Below are 25,774 nucleotides of genomic sequence, written 5' to 3' on the forward strand. Positions count from 1 at the left end.
AATAACAATAAAATCAGAAACAAAATAGAACAAATAAAAAATGATAGCCTACTTTGTTAGCAATTGTGTTCTAGGCAGTGCCTAAGACTTAACATATATTAAGTCACTTAATACACACACACACACACACACACACACACACACACACACACAGCCAACATGGTGGGTAATAATATAATCTCCTTTCTAAAATTAGAAAACTGAGACCCAGAAAGGATAAATGACTTTCCCAATGGCATACAGCTAGTAAGTGGCAGATATTTTCTGAGATTTAAATGTAGAGAGTCTGGATTTGGAGACCATGCTTTTTACTATTGTAATCTACTGCCTCTAAAGTTCATACAAAAATTTAAAATGTAAGAATAGTCAGGAAATTCTGAAAAAAAAGAAGTGCCAGGGGAGGGTACCTGCACTTTTAGATATTAAAACATAACCTAAATGTACACTAACTAATAAAAGAGTTGTGTTTGCTATTAGCATTGGAATACACAGATAGACCCAAATAGAAGACAAAGGGGAAAATAAGGAGTATTCAATACATATTGTTTGACTACCTGAATAACCTTTTTGGGAGAAAAATAAAAACTGAATTCCTATTTCATTCCTTATACTAAAAGACATTCCTGATAGAATCTACATGTAGGGGGGAAAACAAAATTAAAAGTACTTGAGGTAAATATTTGTGATTTCCTTTTTACACAATCTTTAAAGAACCAAGTCTTTCTAAGCAGAGGCCACAAAGCAAAAAATTAAAAATCTAGTCACATAAATTTGAAAGCATATATAAAAAAATGCTTAAAGAGGAAACTAATAAAATAGGCTGCAACAGATATGACAAAGCTTAAATCCTCAACGTACAAGGGTATCTTCCAAGTCAGTAAGAAAAAAAAGTTAATACAAAAATAGGCAGCCTATAGGATAAGGAATTCAAAGAATCAACAGTGTATCAATTAAAAAAACCTCAATCCCTTATACTTAACAAGATTTTATTATTTATATAATTGGGAAAGATAATAGACATTGCTATTTTATGCAAAGGAAAGCAGGTATTCATACTGTAAAAGGTAAATAAATCCACTTTTTGAAAGGATTTTTGGAAATAATTATCAAAATATAAAATTCACATACCCTTTTGCCCAGCTACAAATATACACATAAATAATCATGGATGTTAAAAAATAAGTCCATTACACCCCTCCTACCACAACAGCGTTCACAAGTTAATGGCATTTCCAGGGTTCAACTATGTTGTAGCATGTATCAGTACTTCATTCCTTTTTATTGATGAATAAAATTCCATAGGATGGATATATCAAATTTTATTTATTCACTCATCAGCTGATATACATTTGTTTCTACTCTTTGATTATCATGAATAATAATGGTATGAACATTCATGTACAAGTTTTCGTGTGTCTTGGGTATATACCTAAAGTGGAATTACTGGGTTCTATAGTCATTCTATGTTTTACTTCTTCAGGAACTGCCACACTGTTCCAAAGCAGCTGTACCATTTTATCTTCCCACCAATAATGTATGTGTGTTCCAATTTCTCCATATCCTTACCAATTCTTGATATGATTTATTTTATTATATTCATCTTACTGGATATGATGTGGTATATCACTGTGGTTTTGACTTGCTTTTCCCTAATGACTAATGATGGACATCATTTCATGTGCTTCTTGGCTGTTTGTATACCTTCTTTGGAGAAATGTCAGTTCAAATCCTGAGCCTATGTTTTAACTGGGTTATTTATAATTATTGTGTTGTATCTCCATTATATTTTAAACTTTCATTTATATTAAATACTGCTCCTATAAGATTTTACATCTCAGAAAGGAAAAGAGAGGTTAATATGCATGGAGTACCTACTATGTATCATAGTACGAGGCACATGTTACACATAGTGAGTAGTCATTATCCTGAGCTCTAGAAGAAGCCCTGAATGATGCTTCAAAAGTTATTAAAATAATTTGAATTGGGGTCAGCCAAAAGCAAAATTGTAAAACAAACGAAGGTGGTACCTCTTACTAATTATTCATTCATATTTTCAAGCTACCTTTCTCTCAGATATCTTTAAATCTTATTTCTCCTAATACTTTTTAGGGTAGTGTTTCTTAAATTTGAATATGTATATCAATCACCTGGGAATCTTGTTAAAGTGCTGACTTTAGGTAGGTCTGAGATTCTATTTTTTAACTAGTTCCCTGATGATCCTACATTGCTGGTCAGTGGATCATATTTCAATTAGCAAGGTTTTAGTGTATGAACTGATTACTAAGATTTTAACTATAAGAGCTAACCTCAAGGATTAGGAAATTTTGCATTTTTACAGAGGTGCCCTAAAATTTATAACTGCTTCAAAATCTAAAGAGTGAGTCTATGGTAGGTGGGGGAATTGATAATCTTGAACAGGGGCCTTATCTAGCATGTAAGAGGTGGTACACCCATTCAGGAAGAGGCCCTACTTGGCCACTTTCTCTAATGGAGGTGTTCCTAGCCTGACAACTTGAACACATACTGTGACTACATAATGCAGGTTTAGAACCTGAAGGTTTAGTTGAAATTTTTCTTCCAGCATCAATTTATAATGAAAATAGAGGAGTAGTTGAAAAGAACTCCAGTTACACTACTGATTGAACTGTATACATTTTGCGGTTTTGCTAAATAAAGGCATTTATAATTATAACATGATTCTGATATAAACCAACCCTGTTGAAATAAATAAACCTTGAAAATGTTATGCTAAATAAAAGAAGTCAATCACAAAAGATCACATATTTTATGATTCCATTTATATGAAATGTCTAGAATAGCCAAAACTATAGAGATGGACAGTATGTTAGTGGTTGTCTAGGTCTAAGCAGTGAAGGGTAGATGGGACTGATGGCTATTGGATATTACGTTTCCTTTTGGGTGACAAAAATGTTCTAAAATTATAGTGATGATTATACAATTCTGTGAATTTGCTAAAAAAAAACATTGAATTGTACATTTAAATGGGTGACCTACGTGGCATATAAATTTTATCTCAACAAAGCTGTTTAAAAATGTAATGCAGAAATATCAGAGATAAGGAATAGAGCTTAGAAGAATGGGTTTCATATAAAGAGGCACCAGAACACCTTGATGTGCTTAGTCTTTGAGACAATTCAGAGCTGAGAATAGAGCACATTTCCCTGACATTTAAATTCTAAGTTTCTATCTACCACTTCCAAAGCTTAAATTCTGGTCAGGTGGGCTGAGAAGTTGCTGTTTGGATTATAAGAAGGGCAGTGTAGCATTGTGAGAGCTGGCTCTGACACCACACAGCATGTAAACACCCACTCTTCCAATTATTACTTCTGTCACCTTGGACAAGTTATGTAATTCCTCTCTGCCTCAGTTTTTTCATCTGGGAAATGAGGATAAAATCTTGAATGAGGATGAAGTCAGTTTTCTGATTCCAGATGAAGTTCATAAGGGATTATTGCCTAGTCATAAACTGGAGGCATATCTGACACTTTTAAGCTATAAAACTCATGAGTACATTATATCTTTAAAAGGGACAGAGAGAGACAGAGAGAGAGAGACAGAGAGAGACAGAGACAGAGAGAGACAGAGAGAGAGAGAGAGAGAAACCACATTTTATAATTCCAAGAATTCACTTGTTTGTGCCTTTGGAAAGAAAACTCAAGCCATTTTAAAAGAAATAACAGGGTCAGAAGCTTCTTGGTATACAAAACTCTCTCCTGAAACATTCAGATGATTTAGTTAAGAATGAACTGGAACAACATCAACAACATTTCCTTGAAATCAGATAAATTCCAAAAGAACTGGGAAGCATTTGTGAAGCAGTGCTTGAGTAAGTGCTTACAATCCAAAAATGGGATGAGGTAGGATAGAATAAATTCAACTATGAAAATAATATTATCACCTGCACAAAGTATATATGAAACTATGCCTTTCTGTGAAAAAGAAAACACTCCATAGTCCCTATACATTATATATTGCATCATCCCAGACATGCTTTTCTCTTTGCTATTCAGTTGCCTAAAGCTACACATAATTGATTTGTCTCCTGATAACTGCAGAAACGACTGCATGAAACACCAAAGTGTAACAGCTTTTAAAAGAGATACTCGAGACTAAGTATGAAGTGGGGTGTATACACTTGGGGTGTATGTATGTGTGTGCATGTGAGGGTATGTGTGTGTATTGAATGCTCACATACATGCATTATATCTCCATGGGTTCTTATGCCCATTTACTAAGGGCCATATACAGTTATACTTGAATCAATTAATATTGCTTTAATTGTACATGTAGCAATATCTGGGCCTTAGATAGTAACATATTCAGTTTCTGTTTCGTTTTCTCAATACTTGTTTAGTGTCTTATGGCTGCAAGCCCTGTTTCAGCAATACATACAAGAGTCATAAGGGAGTAATTGTTTTTTTTATTTACAAAACTACAGATGTGAAGTCAGATAACCAGGTTTGAGTCCTATCCATCTCATTTATTTATTATCTGCATGGTCCTGTGGAAGTCATTTAACTTCTTCAATCCTCAGTTTCCTCACTGGTAAACTGAGTCTAAAGGTAACTATCTCACAGGTGAACCAAATGACAAACGTATGTGAATGATAAAACACTATCACATGTTAGTTAATTGTTCTCATTTTCCATGCTTGAGAGAGTATATGACTCATGTACCCTCTGGACTCAAAGGGGAGAAGAGGGTTTAATGCATGTTTATTGATTGTTGACAGAATCTCCGGCCTTGTATAAAGCAGCACAGGCATATGTATTGATAAATGGATAAATTAGTCAGGGAGAAGTAGTGAGACTCAGGACAACCAATATTTGCCTGCTTTTCAGAGCACAGTAAATCTAAATCTGAGTCTCAAATTGCAGTCAGCATGTCTAGGAGTTTGCAGCACATGTTCTCCTCTATTATTGAAGAAGACAGCTGCCTAGTCAATGTAAATTTTATTGTAAAATTGTTTAATAGAATTTACAATTATGGGAGGACAAACACACTTGAGACACTAATGGAGGGTTTGAATTTGATATGCGTAGACAAAGAGGCCTGTCAGACTTAGCATCAGTTATTGTTTCACAGAAAAATGTGGGCAATAAAGGAAAGTGGCTACTAATGAAAGGAAACTCCCACTGATCCATTGCCACCATTCCTGCTAACCAAGAGTAAAAACTAGGTAGGAGTGGAATAAGCATCTAAATTTTTGGTATAGCAAATAAATACTATTATGTATATTTTACCCTATTGCACTCAACATTTCTATACCATATGATACCCAGGATCTTTATCTATTGAAACTCTCTATACCCTTAATTATTGTGAGACTATATTATCCTTGTTTCCCTCATACCACTCTGACCAATCCTTCTTTGTCTCCTCAATGGCTATTCAGTAATTCCTAAAGTCTCTGTGGATGTTCTCTTAGGCTTAGCCCTTGGCCAAATTTCAGCTACTGTTATGGTTGCAAATATCACATATAATTTCCAAAAACTTTCATTAAGTCCCAACTTCTCCACTGAATACTAGTTGTATATTTTTAAATGATTAACAAACATTTCCACTTGAAAATTTGTACGTGATCAGCAAATCAACGTGTCTGGAGGTAACTGGTTTTTCCTCAGAATTGAATCCTTTACCCAATCCTTTATCTTTGTCTATTTAATCACCATATCATCACTCTGGAATCCACACTAAATACTGAAGTCAGAGAAATCCTCTTCAACACATTATTTATCATGTCTCCAATCATTCTCTTGCTCAAAAAGTCCCAATGGCTCCTCATTTCCTAGTGGAAAAAAATCCTATTGGCTGTAAGTGTCTTTAAGAGTGGGAACTTCTGTGTTTTATTCATCTGTTTATCTACCACACCATATAGTCCTCTGTATTGTACATCATAAACTATAATAGTTGCTTATTGAATTGAGTTAAACTCCTTGGATTTCCATTTTCAGTTTCTTTTTTTTTTTTTTTTTTGCGGTACGCGGGCCTCTCACTGTTGTGGCCTCTCCCGTTGCGGAGCACAGGCTCTGGACGCGCAGGCTCAGCGGCCATGGCTCACGGGCCAGCCGCTCGGCGGCATGCGGTATCTTCCTAGACCAGGGCACGAACCCGTGTCCCCTGCATCAGCAGGCGGACTCTCAACCACTGCGCCACCAGGGAAGCCCTTCGGTTTCTTTAGTCTGGTCCATTCCTAACATCCTACAAGGACCCTTCACAATCTGTTTCATGCTATCATTCTATTCACTGTCCCCTAAATGTACTCGACTCATTTGTCCTCAGTTTTAGACACGATTCCTCTTCTTTTCCATCTCCAGTTCTTACCACTTTTCAAAGTTCAGCCCAATTTCAAACCACCTCTCATAAATCCTTCCCTAAATCTTCTAGTCCACCTTGATCTCTATTCCCAGTAAAATCCTCACACTTCTAAATTTGTGTTCTTTGCCATTCCTTGCTATGTAATGATCATATTTCTAATTATTCCTAATATCAAACCCACTCTGATCTTTGACTCTTTCTCATCTATAGTTACGACTATATTGATATTTTACTTTTGAATTGCTTATATAAACTTTCTTGTGTATTTATTCTGTGTGTCCAGCTATACTATAAAGTCTTTAGGGGGAAAAACTATGCCTTATTTTCTTGTATCATTCCCATATTCTAGCACAATGTTATGGAAAAAGTAGAGGCTCAAAAATATTTGCTAAATGGATGAATGAGTGTGTGTGTGGGGAAATGCATTAAAAGTGGGTATTGCAATTAACAGCTGTGAAGGAAATAATTCAAATTTAAAAAAGTCTGTATTTTGAATATGATGCTTTCAGGTTTTTTGGATACCATTTTCCAATATGATCTGTAACTTAATTAGCTCATTAGATAAGAAGAGAATAAAGACTAACGTATATATACCTGCTTTATGCAGTATCCATGATTGACTATAAAAGTCATTAAATGTTATACCAGAGCTAATGAAGGAAGTTGGAGAACCCATGGAGAACCATGAGACAAGAGTAGAGACCTATTTGGAATTATTTTGGTAAAATTTGCCCTAAGGGTGGTAGAATCAATATAATATCTCCTTCCATACTATGATAAAGCAAGAAAACAGTTATTTGAATAGAAGATGAAGAGACCAAGCTCTTAACCACCTTGTTTTTGACCCTGTTATAATTCTATCACTCAAAAATGTGATTAGCTCAGTACTAGACAAAAAGGATTTTGTTTTGCAAAACATATTCTGAAAAGAAGATGTGGCACATATATACAATAGAATATTACTCAGCTATAAAGAAACAAAATTGAGTTATTTGTAGTGAGGTGGATGGACCTAGAGACTGTCATACAAAGAGAAGTCAGTCACAAAGAGAAGAACAAATACCATATGCTAACACATATATATGGAATCTAAAAAAAAAAAAAAGGTTCTGAAGAACCTAGGGGAAGGACAGGAATAAAGACGCAGACATAGAGAATAGACTTGAGGACACGGGGAGGGGGAAGGGTAAGCTGGGACGAAGTGAGAGAGTGGCATGGACATATATACACTACCAAATGTAAAATAGATAGCTAGTGGGAAGCAGCCACCTAGCACAGGGAGATCAGCTCGGTGCTTTGTGTACACCTAGAGGGATGGGATAGGGAGGGTGGGAGGGAGACACAAGATGGAGGAGATATGGGGATATATGTATACATATAGCTGATTCACTTTGTTATACAGCAGAAACTAACACACCATTGTAAAGCAATTATACTCCAATAAAGATGTTAAAAAATAAAACCAAACTTCTGTCATTTTCCTGGCATTAAGAGGTTGAATGTGTTAGTCACTGGGACTTAATGTCTACCTCATTAATTCTTCTACCCAGGCTTCATATAATTACCTTCCCTTTATCACTAACCTTGGTTTCTTTTTTGGAAACCATTTACATTTAAGTGATTCTAATGGGATTTCCCCTCTCCTAATAAGTAATACAAATTCATTTATATTTATAATAAATATTATAAGAAAGATTTATTTTCTGGGAAATAAGATAATTTATTTTCAGGGAAATATAGTAAGGAGTGGAAATGTCAACATGAAGGAAACTATTTCGCTCCCACTGAGATATATTAATATTTATTGAATGAAAAGCCCTTCAACTTGACACTGTTAAGAGGGATGACTCACACCTATTTTACAGGTTTTATTTATGATTTTATATGCAGCTCTATTTGTTCACAATTGTGCATGTGTGTGTAAGTGAGGAAAGTACACTTTAACTTGCAACATGACTAAAAGGGAGAAATAGATAACTACTTAATAATGAAGACATAAGACTGCTCATTTATTACACTGTTGAGCTTACATGTGATTACCACAATTAATAGAGTGTGAAAATCATGGAAGTTTGAGTAAAATGACCAAGATTCCAGACATGGCTTTTTTTTCTCAATGGCTTTGTAATCTGTAAAAACAATTACTGTACAGAGCCTTTGTTTTTATATCTACTAAATGGCAGTGACAATAAAAACTATTTCATGAGGATCTGTTCAGTAAATTAAACAAACAATGTAAATTAAAGTGCTCTGCATATATGAAATTAATATTTCAAGAATTAAGTTTAAGATAAGAGCCAGAGTCCCTCCTCTGGCCTTTGAAACACTGCAATCTTGTTTGTAACCACCACCTGACTTTGTCTCCGTCACTCTGCCTCCAGCCCATATACACTAGTGACTTTGGCTCACTCATGTCCCTCCAATACACTTAGCTATTTTCTGCCCCAGGGCCTTTGCTGATACTACTATATATATTAATGATAGCTTCACTATATAGCTTATTTAAAATGGTGCCCACTTCTTCACTCTGCTTTCATTTTACCTCATTTTATTATTTTTCTTGTAATCACTACTAACGTTATATAATATTTTTTCTTTATTGTTTGTTTTTTCCTTATTGTTTCCTTATAGATAGCTAGTGGGAAGTAGCTGCCTAGCACAGGGAGATCAGCTCGGTGCTTTGTGTACACCTAGAGGGATAGACAACACTACAACTAAATTTCAAAAAATTGCCCGTTTTACTTGCTACTGTCACCTCAGTAACTAGAACAGTATCTGGCACACAACAGATGCTTAATAAATCAAATAATGCACACGTGAATGAATTAATGAATAATTTTTCATTGAGTCCTTACCATGAATGAAGCAATCTGCAAAGTGCTTTATACCGATTATCTAATTTAATCATTACAATAGGCTTATCACTATTTCTATTTTATAAATGAGGAAAACAGAGGTGTCTGAAGGTACAGTAACTTGCTTGAGGTAAATATAGCAAGTGGTGGAAACAGTTGCCTGACTCCAATACCTATGCTTTTAATCACTGCTATATAGCCTCTGTATATCCAGCCATCTTTATATTAATTGATGTTTGATTACACTGTTACAAAATAGACTGAATTTACTATCAATTACTATAGCTTAATTTGAACCCCAAAAGAAATGTGTGTGTGTTCATTAGTTAAAATTAAACCAACTCCTAGAATCTCAAAAGCCATCATTTGAAAACAAGAATCCAAAGAGGTAGGTTTGTTTTCACAGGTGGCCAAGATATGACTTACCTCCAGGTGACCAGCAATTGTAGCAATATGCAGGGCAGTGAGGCCGCCATACCCAACCTGCTGTATGTCAGCTCCACTGTGAAGCAGAGAAGTGATCAATTCTGCACTATCCTGCAAGGAAACACATCTTTAGTGTTACTTTTCTCTCAATAGCAGCTTTGAACACTGTGCAACAGGATATATTGATTCCCTGACTGTCAGCCAATTTAGGCGCTCAAAGAAAACTTAAGTGTGATTTCTGGCACAAGAGCACATGAGAAAGCAAAGAGCAGCTCTCAGATGGTTGAAATGTAGGAACAGATGACAGCCTGTTCAATTATAATCAATCTTCTACCACTTGACCATGAAAGACAGGACATTTACCTATGGTGAGGCTCTTGCAAACTCAACTCAAACGTACATGTAGGTCACTCCAATAAATGTGCTTTCTCCAGAAACTGCACTATTGAACTGGCTGCAGTGGGCCACTTCATGGTAGTTCAGTACTTGATTTTTCTCTAACACATATGTGTCATGGGTCCTATACATAATTAACGACATAGTGTCATGGGCTCTATATGTAATTAATCAGTAGTGTCTTTCTTAACTTGACTCATTAAAATGTTTTCGCTCAGTGAAAATGTTTGAAACATTGCTTGAGCATTTAAATTAGAATACTTTATGCAATGACCAAAATAATCCTTCCTTTCTTCGCACTATTATTTGCACTGTATTTCTGTCTTTGGAGAGACATGGTGCTTTTTAATAATATTAATAGAAATTAACATTCATTGAATTTTTATTATGTAATTAACCTTTCATACCCATTAACTTATTTAAACCTGGCACATGGAGACTTCAAAAATAGTTGTTGATAAAAAATGAATTAAATATTTCTCTAAGCAATCCTATGAAAAATTACTACTATAAACCTCATTTTATAAGTCAGAACACTCAAAAGAGTAATGTGGAGGGTCACATATTCACAAAACTCCAGATCTGGAAGGGAATGCAAAGAAAGCTCTTCATGTTTAACTCTCTCCCTCAAAGTGAGAATTCAAACCACAACTTCTATAATACTTGGCCCATCAATATCTCAAACACACCCAGTGGCAAGAAAGTCAAGTCTTCATGGGATAGGCATTGCATTTATGCATATACATAAAATTTCAAATACTGTCAGTTAAGAAAATCCTTCCAGGGCTTCCCTGGTGGTGCAGTGGTTGAGAGTCCTCCTGCCAATACAGGGGACACGGGTTCGTGCCCCAGTCTGGGAAGATCCCACATGCCACGGAGCGGCTGGGCCCATGAGCCATGGCCGCTAAGCCTGCGCGTCCGGAGTCTGTGCTCCGCAACGGGAGAGGCCACAGCAGTGAGGCCCGCGTACCGCAAAAAAAAAAAAAAAAAAAGAAAATTCCTCCTTTAAAAAATGAAGTTTGATTTCTTAATGCTGTCACACATAAGTGAAGGTTGAGAAGTTATAAAAATTGAAAAACTTTAGCAAAGAACTTCATATAAAAAAATTAATGTTTTAGTTTCCAAATCTTCCATTCTACACCTGCCCTAGCAAGAAAGTTAAAGATTTCATCTTCCTTTACTCTTCCATTGCCTCCCTCTGCTCAGTTTACAGACTTAACGTTTTCTCCATTCTAAAAAATCCAACCAAACAAACAAAAAAAACCCAGCATTTTTTCCACTGAGGTAAGCTAATTTTATCTATATCCTTTCTGTCTCCAAAAATTGACTGATTTAGGAACTTAGCCCTAAGCTATTTTCTCATTCTAATTGCCACCTTTGGTAATTCTTATACAATCTGATAACTTCATTTTTGGTCCTGACTTCTCTGTTAAGTCTAAATTCCATATATCCTGCCTACCAATGGCATCTCAAATTAAAAATTCAAAAGTGCTCTTGTGAATACCATTCATAATTTCCCAAGTGTGACCTATCATCTCCTAGCATTCCTTATTCACATTAATGGTGCTTTCTTATTCCAACTGACCTTGAGTCACTTCAACTCAATCAGTTTCAGAATTCTGCTGGTTTTGACTCACTAGTACCTCTCACATTTCTTCTCCTTATTTCCAACATCACCCTCCATAGCCTCCTGACTGGTCTCCTTGACTAAGCCTTTTTTCATTGCAGTCCATCACCTACACTATTAGCAGATAAATTTTCTTACACACAGTTTTGACCACATCATTCTCCTTTTCAATAAACCTTTCATACACTCAACAAATACTTCTTGAATATATAAATATGCTCACAACATATGTGTTGAAACAATGTTTGAGCAGTGGGAACACTGAGGTGAGAGAGATAGTTAAATCCCTGCTTTCATGGAGCTTATATTTTTACTGTGTATATATGTGAGAGGAGACAGAGAAAATAAACAAATAAAAAAATATACAGTGTCATAAAGTACCAATGGCTATAAGAGGAAAGAGACAAATGATAAAATGACTACTTTAAATTGAGTAGTCAGGGAAAGCTTCACTGAGGAGGTAAACTTTGAGATAAATGGTAAATTCCAAAAAGGGGAAATCTAAGTCACAATTTCGAGGATGGCCATTAAATGACAGGGAATAGCTAGTGCAACAGTCCTAAGATGGAAGTAAGCTTCGTATGTTTAAGGCCAGTGTTGAGTATAAGGTTAAGAAATAAAAGAAGGAAAAAGTATTGTGCAAGATAAGGTCAAAGACATCTGATCTTGTAGGACTTTGCAGGCCACTGTATTGGATATTCAAATTTTTTCCAAAAGCAATAAATAGCAGTAGAATGACATGACACAGAGATAGGGAAGAACAGGAAAAGGTAGATTCTGAGGCGGAAATAAAATGTTTTGTTTTTCACATGTTAAATTTGGTATACTTACGATGCAGGGTTAAGATTGTGGGTACTAGAATTAGCCTCCCTAGTTAGAATACCAGCTCTGCTAATGACTATGTAATCTAAGGCAAGTTACATAATACATTTACACTAATTTCCTTGGTTATAAAAAAAGGGGACAATAACTGTATCCACCTGATTTGATGCACATATAAACTGTATATCCACAATTGATGTGATAATGCATATACACTGAAGCACTTAAACGGTACCTGGCAAAACAATACTAAGTAAATTCATTACCATTAGACATGGAAGTCTCAGACTCAGTATAGGTTCCAAAAAAGATATCGATTTGACTCCATCGTCTAGCTCCTCTTTCTCCTTTCGTTTCACTTCCTCCCCACACTTCACTTCTGCTTCACTAGTTACTCATGGAAATAATCAAAAGAATAAAACATAAAAAAGCTCTGAACCAGTAGTGGAAATTAAGAAACGTCTACTAGTTCTGCCTCCTCCAAAAAAAAAAACAATTCACAGAAATTCACTCCCACCTCACCAATAACCTTTAATTTTGAATGGGGAGGGCTAAAGACATGAATAGTCTAGATAAACGGGAAAGCCATCACCTTAAAACAGTTTTCCTTGCCGATGAACAGGCATTTAAATGCAGGGAGGTGAAGATGGTATTTTTAAGCAAACATTTTTTTAATAGAGGGAAGTATAAGCAAATAAAAGTATTAGAAAAACACAATATTATAAGATAAATGACAAATTGGAGAAATATACACAACATATAAAACTGACAAGTGGTTTGTATATTTAATATATGAAGAACTCATACAAATTATTAAAAAGATGGATATTCTTTAATTCAACAAATATTTATTAACGAACATCTACCTTATGACAAGTACCATATTAGGCTAAATTAAAATAAATTATATGAAAATCATGGAGCATATGAAATATTTATCTATCAGGCAGATTCTTGTAAACACACATTCATCTTTTCCTCAACTGTCTTTGTATTTTATTTAGCTGGAATCTGTGGATTTTAAGAGAAAGCATGTTGTGATTCCTTCAGAATAGGCAAATAGTGTGGTCAAAAGTTAAAAGTAATAAATTACCCTTTCGTATCTTTGTTGGATTTCTCAAGCTGACCTCTGATTGATCTAAATATATCTTAATATTTATTAAGTACTATAAAAATAGAACTCTAATTTTACCAAGCTATGCTAAAATGTAACAAAACAATCACTGCTACTTATAAATTATTTACTATGGGTTAAGAACCAAGTAAAATCATCTCTTTCCAACTTCACAATTCACCTATGAGAAAAATATTATAAACCCTATTTTATAGTTGATGACAGTCAGTTTCAAGAATTTAAAGTACTTGCAGAGCCTTAAGTAGTTTGTAAGTGTTGGAGCTAGATACAAACTCAGGTCTGTATGATTCCAAAGTCCATACTTCACTTTTGACTTTCCATAGTGTTTTCACTGGTCTTTCTTTGGTGCCAAGCTCAAGGAAACAGTTGAGAGGATACCATTTTATTGTATTTTGTTGTATTTAACTGACAAGTCCCAAATATTTCTCCCCTACTCTACAGAAATATTGTTTCCTGATGGAATAATTTTAAAATTCAGCAATCTGGCGCACATCTCCTGGAAAGGAAATTGATAGAAAATAAAAACATCAGGCAAATTTTAAATATTATAAAGCTAATCTCACTTATTACTTGTACTCTGCAATATACTAAAGTATCTGAGGGCAAGTTTTTTAAAAGAAAGACTCTTAAGACTTGCATTAGGAATATTATTCTGGGGAACTGACAGGTTTTCCCTTAGGTTTTTCCCTCTCTAGCCAAATTTACATTATTATTATTCAGTGGGCCACACAGAAGCATTCTAAACTGTGGGGGTAAATAAGCCTCTGTAATGCATTCACATGTACAATACTTATTATTTTTAAACAAAGGAAAATCCTTATGTGGAAAGGTGAAGCTTGGACAAAAAAATCAGTCCAACTATCTCCTTGAAAAATAGAATTGGGGGTACAATAGACCTCTGAAGATTTATGTAAATGGATGAAAATTTTTTGTACTGGTATCGACTCCAACTTTGTCCTACGCATAAAACTCTAATACAGAATCTACTCTCTTGCTTCTTGTTAACTCTGTAATTGTTACTATAGATAAATCCAGGAAAAGTAGCTATTAGTGTCAGAGAGCTCAGATTCTCTACTACCAAATTACATAAATTAAAAACACACACACACATACATACACACACACATACACACACACACAAATGTTTTTGCCAATTCTATTCCAGAATAAAAATTAAACTGGGACTATTTAATGTCTAAATTTTACTTTCTTCTGTTTATGGAAATATGCCCTCTGGAAGTTTTAAAATATAGCAAACATTCATTTACAATCTTATGATTTAGATGTGAAATCTATGACCCATCTCCTTGCACCTGGGTAGACTGTGACCAAAAGAGTATGGCAGGGCTTCCCTGGTGGCACAGTGGTTAAGAATCCACCTGCCAATGCAGGGGACACGGGTTTAAGCCCTGGTCTGGGAAGATCCCACATGCCGCGGAGCAACTAAGCCCATGAACCACAACTATTGAGCCTGCGCTCTAGAGCCGGTGAGTCACAACTACTGAGCCTGTGCACCTACAGCCCGTGCTCCGCAACAAGAGAAGCCACTGCAATGAGAAGCCCATGCACTGCAATGAAGAGTAGCCCCCACTCGCTGCAACGAGAGAAAGCCTGCGTGCAGCAGCAAAGACCCAACACAGCCAATAAATAAATAAATATAATAAATCTATTAAAAAAAAAAAAAAGACTATGGCAGAAGTGAGCTATGTTTCTTCCAAGGCTAGGCCATAGAAAGTCACATAGCTTCCTCCTTGTTTTCTGGAAAACTTGCTCTTGAAGCTCCGAGCTACCATGTAAGAAGTTTGACTAACTTGAGGAAACCATGCTGTAAAAAAGCTTAGGCCATATGGAGAAGGTACACAGCACATAAAGATTCTCCAATCAAATGACCCATCTAAGAACAGCCTTATAGTCGCCCCAGCCCAGGCACCAGACATGTGAAGCCTCCAGAGGATTCTAATTCCCCAGCTGATGGAGTAACTCCCAGTCATTCATGTCTTCTCAGCTAAGGCCCTAAATATAGTAGAGCAGAATCAAGCCATCCCCACTATGTCTTGTCTGAATTTCTGAAATGAGAATCCATGAGAATAATAAAATGATTGTTGTATTATAGGACTAAGTTTGGGGTAGTTGGTTTTGCCTCAACAGATAATCAAAATATCTCATAGAAGAAAATATAGAAAATAAAGGAATAAATAAAAATTTAATAACCTGTAGTCCTACCATTAATCACTATTATCATTTATGTGTGTGTTTATTTTCTTTCATTCTTTTTCCTAGGTATGTACCTTCATAAAATTACATAGAGCACAGATTAGCACAGCAAAGCAAACCTGTATTTGCATACTGATGGCCACTTCCTACATTTGGACGTCATTTCTTAACCTCTTGAGCTGTGGGTTCTTTTTATTTTCTGTAAAATGAAGTTCATAATAGTATAAATCTCATAGAGTTGTGAGGATTAAATCAAATCATGTAATGCATTTATCACAATGTTTGAAACAATTTTTATCATCAATTACTATGTACACAATTGAGCTCATACTACACATAGAGGTAGGTAATCTCCCTTTTTCATTTACTATAAAATCATGAGAATCTCCCCATGTTTGGAAGATATAGAGCTGTGCCACTCAGATCTCCCTTCAAGAAAGTGTGCCAGGAGGGTGGTTAGCTGGCAGCTTCCCTCAGCTAGCTCATTCAGGATTCACTGCAGCATTAGAGCTGAGATTACGATTTTTTCATGGTGGCCCCCAGTCAGTGACTGAGAAAGGTGGTGGTAAAAAGACCTAGCCATTTCCACTCAATGTGACACCCCTCTAAACGGCAATGTGTGCTCTGGAGCTCCCACTGAGCTGGCAGAGATTTTAGCAAGTCTGCATTGTGGTCTGACAGCTCCTGCTGATCAACATTTCTTCCTTCCTTCCTTTTCCTTTCACAGGTGTCACTTCCACATAAATCTCTTGCACTCCTAAATCCCTTTCACAGTTTGCTATTCAAGAACTAAACAGGCATGCCATATCATAAAATGTTTTCTTTTAATGTGCATTTAAATCAAAACTGACCTGGAATTTGAACTTAGGTCTTCTGACTGAATCCTATGCTTTTCTCAATGATATGTTACCTTCCACCCCCAACCACCCTTCTACTACAAAATGTTTGCCTTTCATGTGCAAGCCCTGACCATGTGCTCTTCACAGAAAAGGGATCTAATACCTGCTGGATCTAATCCATCTTATGTAACTGCTATGAGGACAAAATGGAATAAAGTACGTGGAAATGTTAGTAAACCCCATATCCTTACAAATTTATACATTTATATTAAATGTATTGTCCCCAAGACTGACCTAATTCAATGAGAATATTCACCTTATGTCTCAGTCCACTCTGACTCTAAGATGTTTAATCATGCAATGCGGGAGACCTTCAAGATGGTAGAGTAAGACGTGATCACCTTCCTCCCCACAAATACATCAGAAATACATCTACATGTAGAACAACTCCTACAGAACACCTACTGAACACTGGCAGAAGACCTCAGACCTCCCAAAAGGCAAGAAACTCCCCACGTACCTGGGTAGGGAAAAAGAAAAAAGAAAAAACAGAAACAAAAGAATAGGGATGGAACCCGCACCAGTGGTAGGGAGCCATGAAGAAGGAAAGGTTTCCACACACTAGGAAACCCCTTCGCAGGCGGAGACTGCGGGTGGTGGGGGGAAAGCTTCGGAGCCACGGAGGAAAGTGCAGCAACAGGGGTGCAGAGGGCAAAGTGGAGAGATTCCCGCACAGAGGATCGGTGCCGACCAGCACTCACCAGCCCAAGAGGCTTGTCTGCTCACCCGCCGGGGTGGCTAGGGGCTGGGAGCTGAGGCTCGGGCTTCAGTCGGATCGCAGGGAGAGGACTGGGGTTGGCTGCATGAACACAGCCTGCAGGGGGCTAGTGCATCACAGCTGGCCGGAGTGTGTCCGGGAGAAAGTCTGGAACTGCCAAATAAGCAATAGATTTTTTCTTGCCTCTTTGTTTCGGGGTGTATGAGGAGAGGGGATTCATAGCACCACCTAACCAAGCTCCAGAGACAGACGGAGCATCGGCTAACAGCGCGGACCCCAGAGACGGGCCTGAGATGCTAAGGCTGCTGCTGCCGCCACCAAGAAGCCTGTGTGCAAGCACAGGACACTCTCCACACCTCCCCTCCCGGGAGCCTGTGCAGCCCGCCACTGCCAGGGTCCCGTGATCCAGGGACAACTTCCCCGGGAGAACGCTCAGTGCACCTCAGGCTGTTGCAACGTCAGGCTGTCCTCTGCTGCCGCAGGCTCGCCCCACATTCCGTACCCCTCCCTCCCCCAGGCCTGGGTGAGACAGAGCCCCCGAATCAGCTGCTCCTTTAACCCCGTCCTGTCTGAGAGAAGAACAGATGCCCTCAGGCAACCTACACGCAGAGGTGGGGCCAAATCCAAAGCTGAACCCCGAGAGCTGTGCGAACAAAGAAGAGAAAGGGAATTCTCTCCCAGCAGCCTCAGGAGCAGCAGATTAAATCCCACAATTAACATGATGTACCCTGCGTCTGTGGAATACATGAACAGACAACGAATCATCCCAAAATTGAAGCGATGGACTTTGTGTGATTTTGTCTGTATAGTTTTGCTTTTACCATTTGCCCTAGGGTTCTGTCTGTCTGTGTTTTTGGTTGTTTTTTTTTTTTTTTAAGTATAGTTTTTGAGCGCTTGTTATCATTGGTGGATTTGTTTTTTGGTTTGGTTGCTCTCTTTTGTCTTTATTTTTATTACTTTTCAAATTTCTTTTATTTTTAAAATATTTTAATTTTTTATTTTAATAACTTTATTTTATTTATTTTTTCTTTCTTTCTTTTATTATCCCTTTTCTTCTAAGCCGTGCAGCTGACAGGGTCTTGGTGCTCCGGCCGGGTGTGAGACCTGTGCCTCTGAGGTGGGAGAGCCAAGTTCAGGACATTTGTCCACCAGAGACCTCCGGGGTCCACATAATATCAGACAGTGAAAGTTCTCCCAGCGATCTCCATCTCAACGCTAAGACCCAGCTCCACTCAATGACCAGCAAGCTACAGTGCTAGACCCCCTACACCAAACAACTAGCAACACAGGAACACCACCACACCCGTTAGCAGAGAGGCTGCTTAAAATCATAATAAGGTAACAGACACCCCAAAACATACCACCAGACGCAGTCCTGCCCACCAGAAAGACAAGATCCAGCCTCATGCACCAGAACACAGGCACCAGTCCCCTCCACCAGGAAGCCTAAACAACCCACTGAACCAACCTTAGTGACTGGGGGCAGACACCAAAAACAATGGGAACTACAAACCTGCAGCGTGTGAAAAGGAGACTCCAAACACAGTAAGTTTAGCAAAATGAGAAGACAGAGAAACACACAGCAGATGAAGGAGCAAGTCAAAAACCCACTAGACAAAACAAATGAAGAGGAAATAGGCAATCTACCTGAAAAAGAATTCAGGTAATGACAGTAAAGATGATCCAAAATCTTGGAAATAGAATGGAGAAAATACAAGAAACGTTTAACAAGGACTTAGAAAAACTAAAGAGCAAACAAACAATGATTAACGGCACAGTAAATGAAATTAAAAACTCTCTAGAAGGAATCAGTAGCAGAATAACTGAGGCAGAAGAACAGATAAGTGACCTGGAAGATTAAATAGTGGAAATAACTACTGCCGAGAAGAATAAAGAAAAAAGAATGAAAAGAATTGAGGACAGTCTCAGAGACGTCTGGGACAACATTAAATGCACCAACATTTGAATTATAGGGGTCCCAGAAGAAGAAGAGATAAAGAAAGGGACTGAGAAAATATTTGAAGACATTATAGTTGAAAACTTCCCTAATATGGGAAAAACATAGTCAGTCAAGTCCAGGAAGCACAGAGAGTCACATACAGGATAAACCCAAGGAGAAACATGCCAAGACACATATTAATCAAGCTATCAAAAAGTAAATACAAAGAAAAAATATTAAAAGCAGCAAGGGAAAAACAACAAATAACATACAAGGGAATCCCCATAAGGTTAACGGCTGATCTTTCAGCAGAAACTCTGCAAGCCAGAAGGGACATATTTAAAGTGATGAAAGGGAAAAACCTACAACCAAGATTACTCTACCCAGCAAGAATCTCATTCAGATTTGACGGAGAAATCAATACCTTTACAGACAAGCAAAAGTTAAGAGAATTCAGCACCACCAAACCGGCTTTACAACAAATGCTAAAGGAACTTCTCTATGCAGGAAACACAAGAGAAGGAAAAGACCTACAATAACAAACCCAAAACAATTTAGAAAATGGCAATATGAACATACTTATCGACAACTACCTTAAATGTAAATGAATTAAATGCTCCAACCAAAAGACATAGACTGGCTGAATGGATACAAAAACAAGACCCTTATATATGCTGTTTCCAAGAGACCCACTTCAGATATGGGGATATATGTATATGTATAGCTGATTCACTTTGTTATAAAGAAGAAACTAACACACCACTGTAAAGCAATTATACTCCAATAAAGATGTTAAAAAAATTACAAAAAATAAAAAATCATGTAATACGTCAATTTCTTTCCTTGTTGTTTTTTTTTTGGTAACAGCTTTATTGAGATATAACACACAGACACAATTACCCCCTTTAAAATGTACGATTCACTGGTTTTTAGTATATTCAGCGCAGGCTCAGCGGCCATGGCTCAAGGGCCCAGCCACTCTGCAGCATGTGGGATCTTCCCAGACCGGGGCACGAACCCATGTCCCCTGCATCAGCAGGCGGACTCTCAACCACTGTGCCACCAGGGAAGCCCCCCCATTTTCATCAACCCTGAAAGGAACAGTGTACCTTTAGCTATGGCATCTCAATCCTCCTCAGCTGTAGGCAATGACTAATCTACTTTCTGTTTCTATAGATTTACCTATACTGGACGTTTCCCAGTATTTCTGGGATTGGACGTATTTCTGAATTGGACTAAATTGTTTTCTGTAATATCCTATCCAACTCTGATATTAATGCTCCCTGAAGTGTCCCATCAAGCTGCAAGGCAGAACCAAACTTGCTTTGGAAAGAAGACAGCATTTCTGAGTGTGAAAATAGAGACATATAAATAAGTATTTTAATAATGTGCCTACCTAAGCAGTTTTTTCTTCATAAACCTAATTAACCCAACATAGCAACTGTTATAGCCTGTTTGTGTTTGTAAAGATAAAAGTAATATAAGCGGTTTTGTAGTCTTCAAAGAACATTAAGGTTTCTTCTAGGACAAAGAACTATGCAGGGCTTCAGTATGAAATATATTTAGTTCCAGGTATAAAAATTTAATGGACTAAAGCTGCTTCATATGTCATAGACATTGCCAATGAAAGGATCCATTAATCAGTGTAAAAATAACTGCTCACACCTACATGCCTCTTGTTGAAATAATTCTGAATTTATCTTCACAAAAGATATCAATGATTAAAGACTTCAGTGTGGTGGAAATACTTGACTTTGCTTGAAATTTTGTAAAAAAGAAAGAAAAAAGAGAAGGAACACACTCTTAGATTGAGTACATGTACTCTTACTAGGGTAATATCTCCAAATTTGCTTTTGCCCTATTTTTTTTTTTTTCTCACCACCTCTGCTGACCCTTTTCCAGTTTCCCATAATCACTTTCTTCCTGTGGGCTGCTTCCAATTGGCCTTTGAGTATGTTTGTCTTCTCTTTCAATAATATAGATATGATTTAACAGGGAGGAGCTAATCAGAATCTCTGGAAGTTTGGGAGAATGCAAATACATGCTGTTTGAAAAAGCAAATTGAATATTATAATTTCTTTAATTTGCTTTCACTTATATTTTATTTTTTAATTAAAAAAATTTTAACAGACTGAATTTTTATGTTTATCCAAAGAGTCAAGACCTTAAAAAAAGACTCAAAAACACTATCGTAGAAATCTTTCCATGATCCCACCACTTATCAAGACACTGCCCAATATTGCCTTTTGAAGGAGCAATCAATATTCATTGCCTCCTTTTTCCTAACACCATTTATTTTCAATCCATTTTCATACTTTCTACTCCCACAAATTCACTAAAATATCCCTTACAGAGATATCTGACAATTTCCTAATTTCCAATTCTAATGACCAAAATAGGACACTATTTTTTTCAATGTCAACATAATTCTTCCTCCTTTGAAGTACTTTCCTTTTCCCCAGTCACCACAGAATTATAACTTTATTCATTTATTTATGTAACACATATATTGATGAATATATACCAGGAATTGTTCTAAGTGCTCAAATAAGATAATAAGCAATTTAGATCCAGTCCCTGCCTTAGTAGTGCTCATAATTCCTATCAGAGATTACAAACAGGCCTCAATGGGAAATGATGTACACGGTTTGTACTGTATATGTGTACATGTATTTAAAACATAAATTTGTGAATTAATGGCCAACAAACAAGTATCAGGAAACTTGATATAATTTCTGATTTTCTGAAATTTGGGACAATACTGGGCTTACATTCCTATATGGCAACGATTAACTGGACCTGAATATTGACTGCTCCCTTCACATAGGGCATAAATTCTCTAACTTGCTATAGTGTCCACTGCTTTTTGTATCTCAAAAACATTGAGTCTATTAGTTCCCATTTAACTTTGCTGTATTATCTAACACCTTCATTTATTTATGTTAACTGCCTCTTTCCTGAAAGCATGAGAGATTGTGACCCCTAATCTAGAGGAAGGTGAAGAGAAGTAACCAGAAAATGAAATATAGCATTATTCACAGTGCGATAAGGTGCTAAGAGTACATGGTATGTAATCCAGCCCTGGGGGGATGGGGTCAGGGAATCCTCTTCAAGAAATAGTGCTGTCCAAAATAAGAACTGAAGGATATGGTAACATCTTTAGTTATAATCCCACTACCTTTTCATTGAGAACATGTTCATTTAGAAAGAGATTATGAAGTATTTGGTTATTAAGAAGAAATGTGAGTATAAAAAAAATCCATCTTAAAGATTGCTCTAATTTGTGGGTATAAATGTTCCCTAGTTCCTTAAAGTATGGATCAAGTCAGTGTTAAAAAGTAGCAATTTAACTGGAAGTATGCAAAAGTGCTTTGGGTCCTGGATTTAGGACAGTTTAAAAAAAAATCTCTCAACTTTGCAATCAAACACATATGCTATGGAAAAAATATATATATATGGACAAAAGATACAGTGGTTTCCAGGCTATGAATCACCAGGACTAGAAAACAGAGTTTTCTGATAGGCATGGTTGTGTAGCAATAAGAACCTAGGTCTAGTGACCCAGACAGAAATAGGCTTGAATTAAATTTTTCCCTCCTTCCTTGTCCTTCCCCTTTGTAACAAATATATAAAATAATTCTTCTAAATGACTGGAATGAGATCTTGCTAGACATCTACAGGATGGAATAACTGATCATTCAATATCTGCTTTTATCCTGTGAAATGCTAAAAAGAATCTGACTAATCAAAATGCTACTTTTTATTCACAAAGAAATTTCATCAAGTGGTTTGTCTATATATGTGAGGTTAAATTAGATGATCTAATAAACTTTTGTTCATTAACATTCCTTTTTTTTTTGTGAGGTACACGGGCCTCTCACTGTTGTGGCCTCTCCCATTACGGAGCACAGGCTCCGGACGCACAGGCTCAGAGGCCATGGCTCACGGGCCTAGCTGCTCTGCGGCATGTGGGATCTTCCCGGACCGGGGCACAAACCCGTGTCCCCTGCATCGGCAGGCGGACTCTCAACCACTGCGCCACCAGGGAAGCCCCATTAACATTCTTATTTAAAATCTTTGAAACTATATAAATCTCAATTTTTTTCCCCAAAGTCTTGTGTTTCATTTTAGGAGTACAATTTAGATACCATCTAAAGAAGTATGCCCCAAAGTGGAATGCAAATATGACAGGAGTCTTGTAAGGAAATATTCATTAAAGTGCAAGAAGAAAATACTAGAAATTCTGCTTATGTTTATTTATATATAAAGATAATAAAATTTTACCAATATTTAACATGAAAATTTACACTGGTGGTCTCAGTTCATATATCAGTTTGTCACGTGTTACATACAGTACCCAAAGTATAAGAAATCAATACTTGGAATTCTAAATAGAGAGAAGATGAGAGTTGCCTGCATTTAATATATGAGTTTTAGCATTTAGTATATAAGGATTCATTATAGCTATGTGAGCCAAATTCAGTGGATTTATAGATTTTAATATCTTATTTTAACTGAATTGATCCTTAAAAAAATGGCATATTATCTTCAAAAAATTCCTGTGATGAAACTATAGATCAAATACATATTATTAATGTAAGAAGAAGAAAAGGAAAGTGGCAGAGCTGCGTTTTTCATTCTACTTACCTGAGCTTTGTATAAGCTAAATTTCTAGGTAAAGTTAATGGCAGTCTAATTATCTTTGAATATAAATTTGTCAAAATATTTTGATATTATCAAAAATGATATTTGAAGTATGAATTTATGTCCACAAATTTTAACACTGTCTGCCAAAGAGTTTACTTTGCCTTGAGCTATTTACTGGTGATTTTTATTCATGATTATAATTTATGAACAATTATATGCATTTTGAGGTGCTAATTTTATATGGCATATGATAAAAAATGTTTGGAGTCCATTGATCTAAGTATAGACTTCATTTCTTTGATATCTATTATTAGGTATTCTCATCTCTTCAGAATGCAATAATCCAGAGGACATGGTCCTTTTCTTTTTATTTTTCTGTGTAAAATAGCTGACACATTAGGTCTCTATTAAATGTTTATTGAAATAGAAGTTCAACAATAATAATTAGCTTTTATTAAGTATTTACTATGTGTTAGTATTTTGCTGCATGTCATACTGCATATGGTTTGTCCTTTTTAAAACTGTAAACCACCCAATGAAATAGGTAATTCTATTTGCTCCATTTCAGAGAGACAGTGGGAGAGAGTAACTTGCCTGAAGATGAACACTATTAAGTCTCAGAACTGAGAAATGAACATGAATAGTGTAGCTTTTAAGCTAACAGTATTTATTAAGGTACATTATTATATCAATAAATATCAAGTATTATTTGTACTAATGTTTGGGTACTCATTAATTTCTCAAGAGTATTTATCAAGGATCTTTTACAGGTCCTATACACTGAGGAATTGGAAAGAAAAAGACTCACTACCAAATTCGAATTTCACAGTACAACATGTGAAATATAGAAATAAACAAATAATTACAAGTGCTGTAATAAAAAAGAATGTGAATGTGTAACTGAAACCCAAAAGATAGTACAGTAAAATCTGAGAGTTCAAGAAAGCTCAAGAAGACTCAATTTACCTTGGTTTTAAATAAATAATACTTTCTTATCAAGAAAATAAATTAAAAAGTATTTAAGCAGAAGAAATAACAAGAATAAAAACACTGAAGTATGAAAGTGCTTAATCTAAAGAATGCAGTAATCTAGAACAGTGCTTTTCAAACTTTAGCCTGCAAACCTGCTTTCTGGGATTTAAAAAAAAAAGCACATTTTGAATAGGGAGTGAGATTCTTCATTCCTAAAAATCTCTCATTTGAGGCAGATGCAGCTGATTCTCTGGCCACAATCTGAGTTGCAAGACTTGAACTGTGATCCTCAACATGTAGCCTTAGACTGCTTGCATCAAAACTGCTTTGACTCTTTGATAAAAAATTTATATTCTCAGCCTATCCTAGATGTACCAAATTGGATTGGTGTGAGATGGAGAGGGAAATATTCATTTTAAGCCTGTAGTTACCATATGATTCTCATGCACATTAAATTTGAAAACCATTAGGTTTGGAAGTTCAGAGCCTGCACAAAAAGAGTCTGGAAAGTAAATTCAGCAAAACTGTGAACTAAGGGATCTTGAATATCTAATTTAGGAGTTTGAATTTTATTAGACAGGCAATGGGTGACCATAGAAAGTTTTAAATGAACATTGACATTGTAGATTTGTGTCTTATGCAGATCACTTTAGAAGCAATCTAAAAATATATGGGATCATGACAGGATAACTTGTATGGATTTTCCCTACTGACAAGTGAAATCTATAAAGTGGAACAAAATATATGATACAACTATTCACAGGCAATGAAGAACATGAAGAAAG

At 36.4% G+C, this 25,774-nt stretch overlaps 1 protein-coding gene across 1 annotated transcript in view; it reads right to left on the bottom strand.

The window, feature by feature from the left end:
- Positions 1 to 25,774, bottom strand: part of TNNI3K (TNNI3 interacting kinase) — a 285,169-nt gene that overhangs the window by 237,922 nt on the left and 21,473 nt on the right. The window contains exon 6 of the mRNA XM_029229957.1: positions 9,621 to 9,731. Within this exon, the coding sequence (XP_029085790.1) occupies positions 9,621 to 9,731 (111 nt within the window). The remainder of the gene's footprint in view (positions 1 to 9,620; positions 9,732 to 25,774) is intronic.

This window comes from Monodon monoceros, unplaced genomic scaffold (genome assembly GCF_005190385.1).
Source record: "Monodon monoceros isolate NGI ecotype Baffin Bay Population unplaced genomic scaffold, NGI_Narwhal_1 Super_Scaffold_18, whole genome shotgun sequence".
Taxonomy (NCBI): Eukaryota; Metazoa; Chordata; class Mammalia; order Artiodactyla; family Monodontidae; genus Monodon; species Monodon monoceros.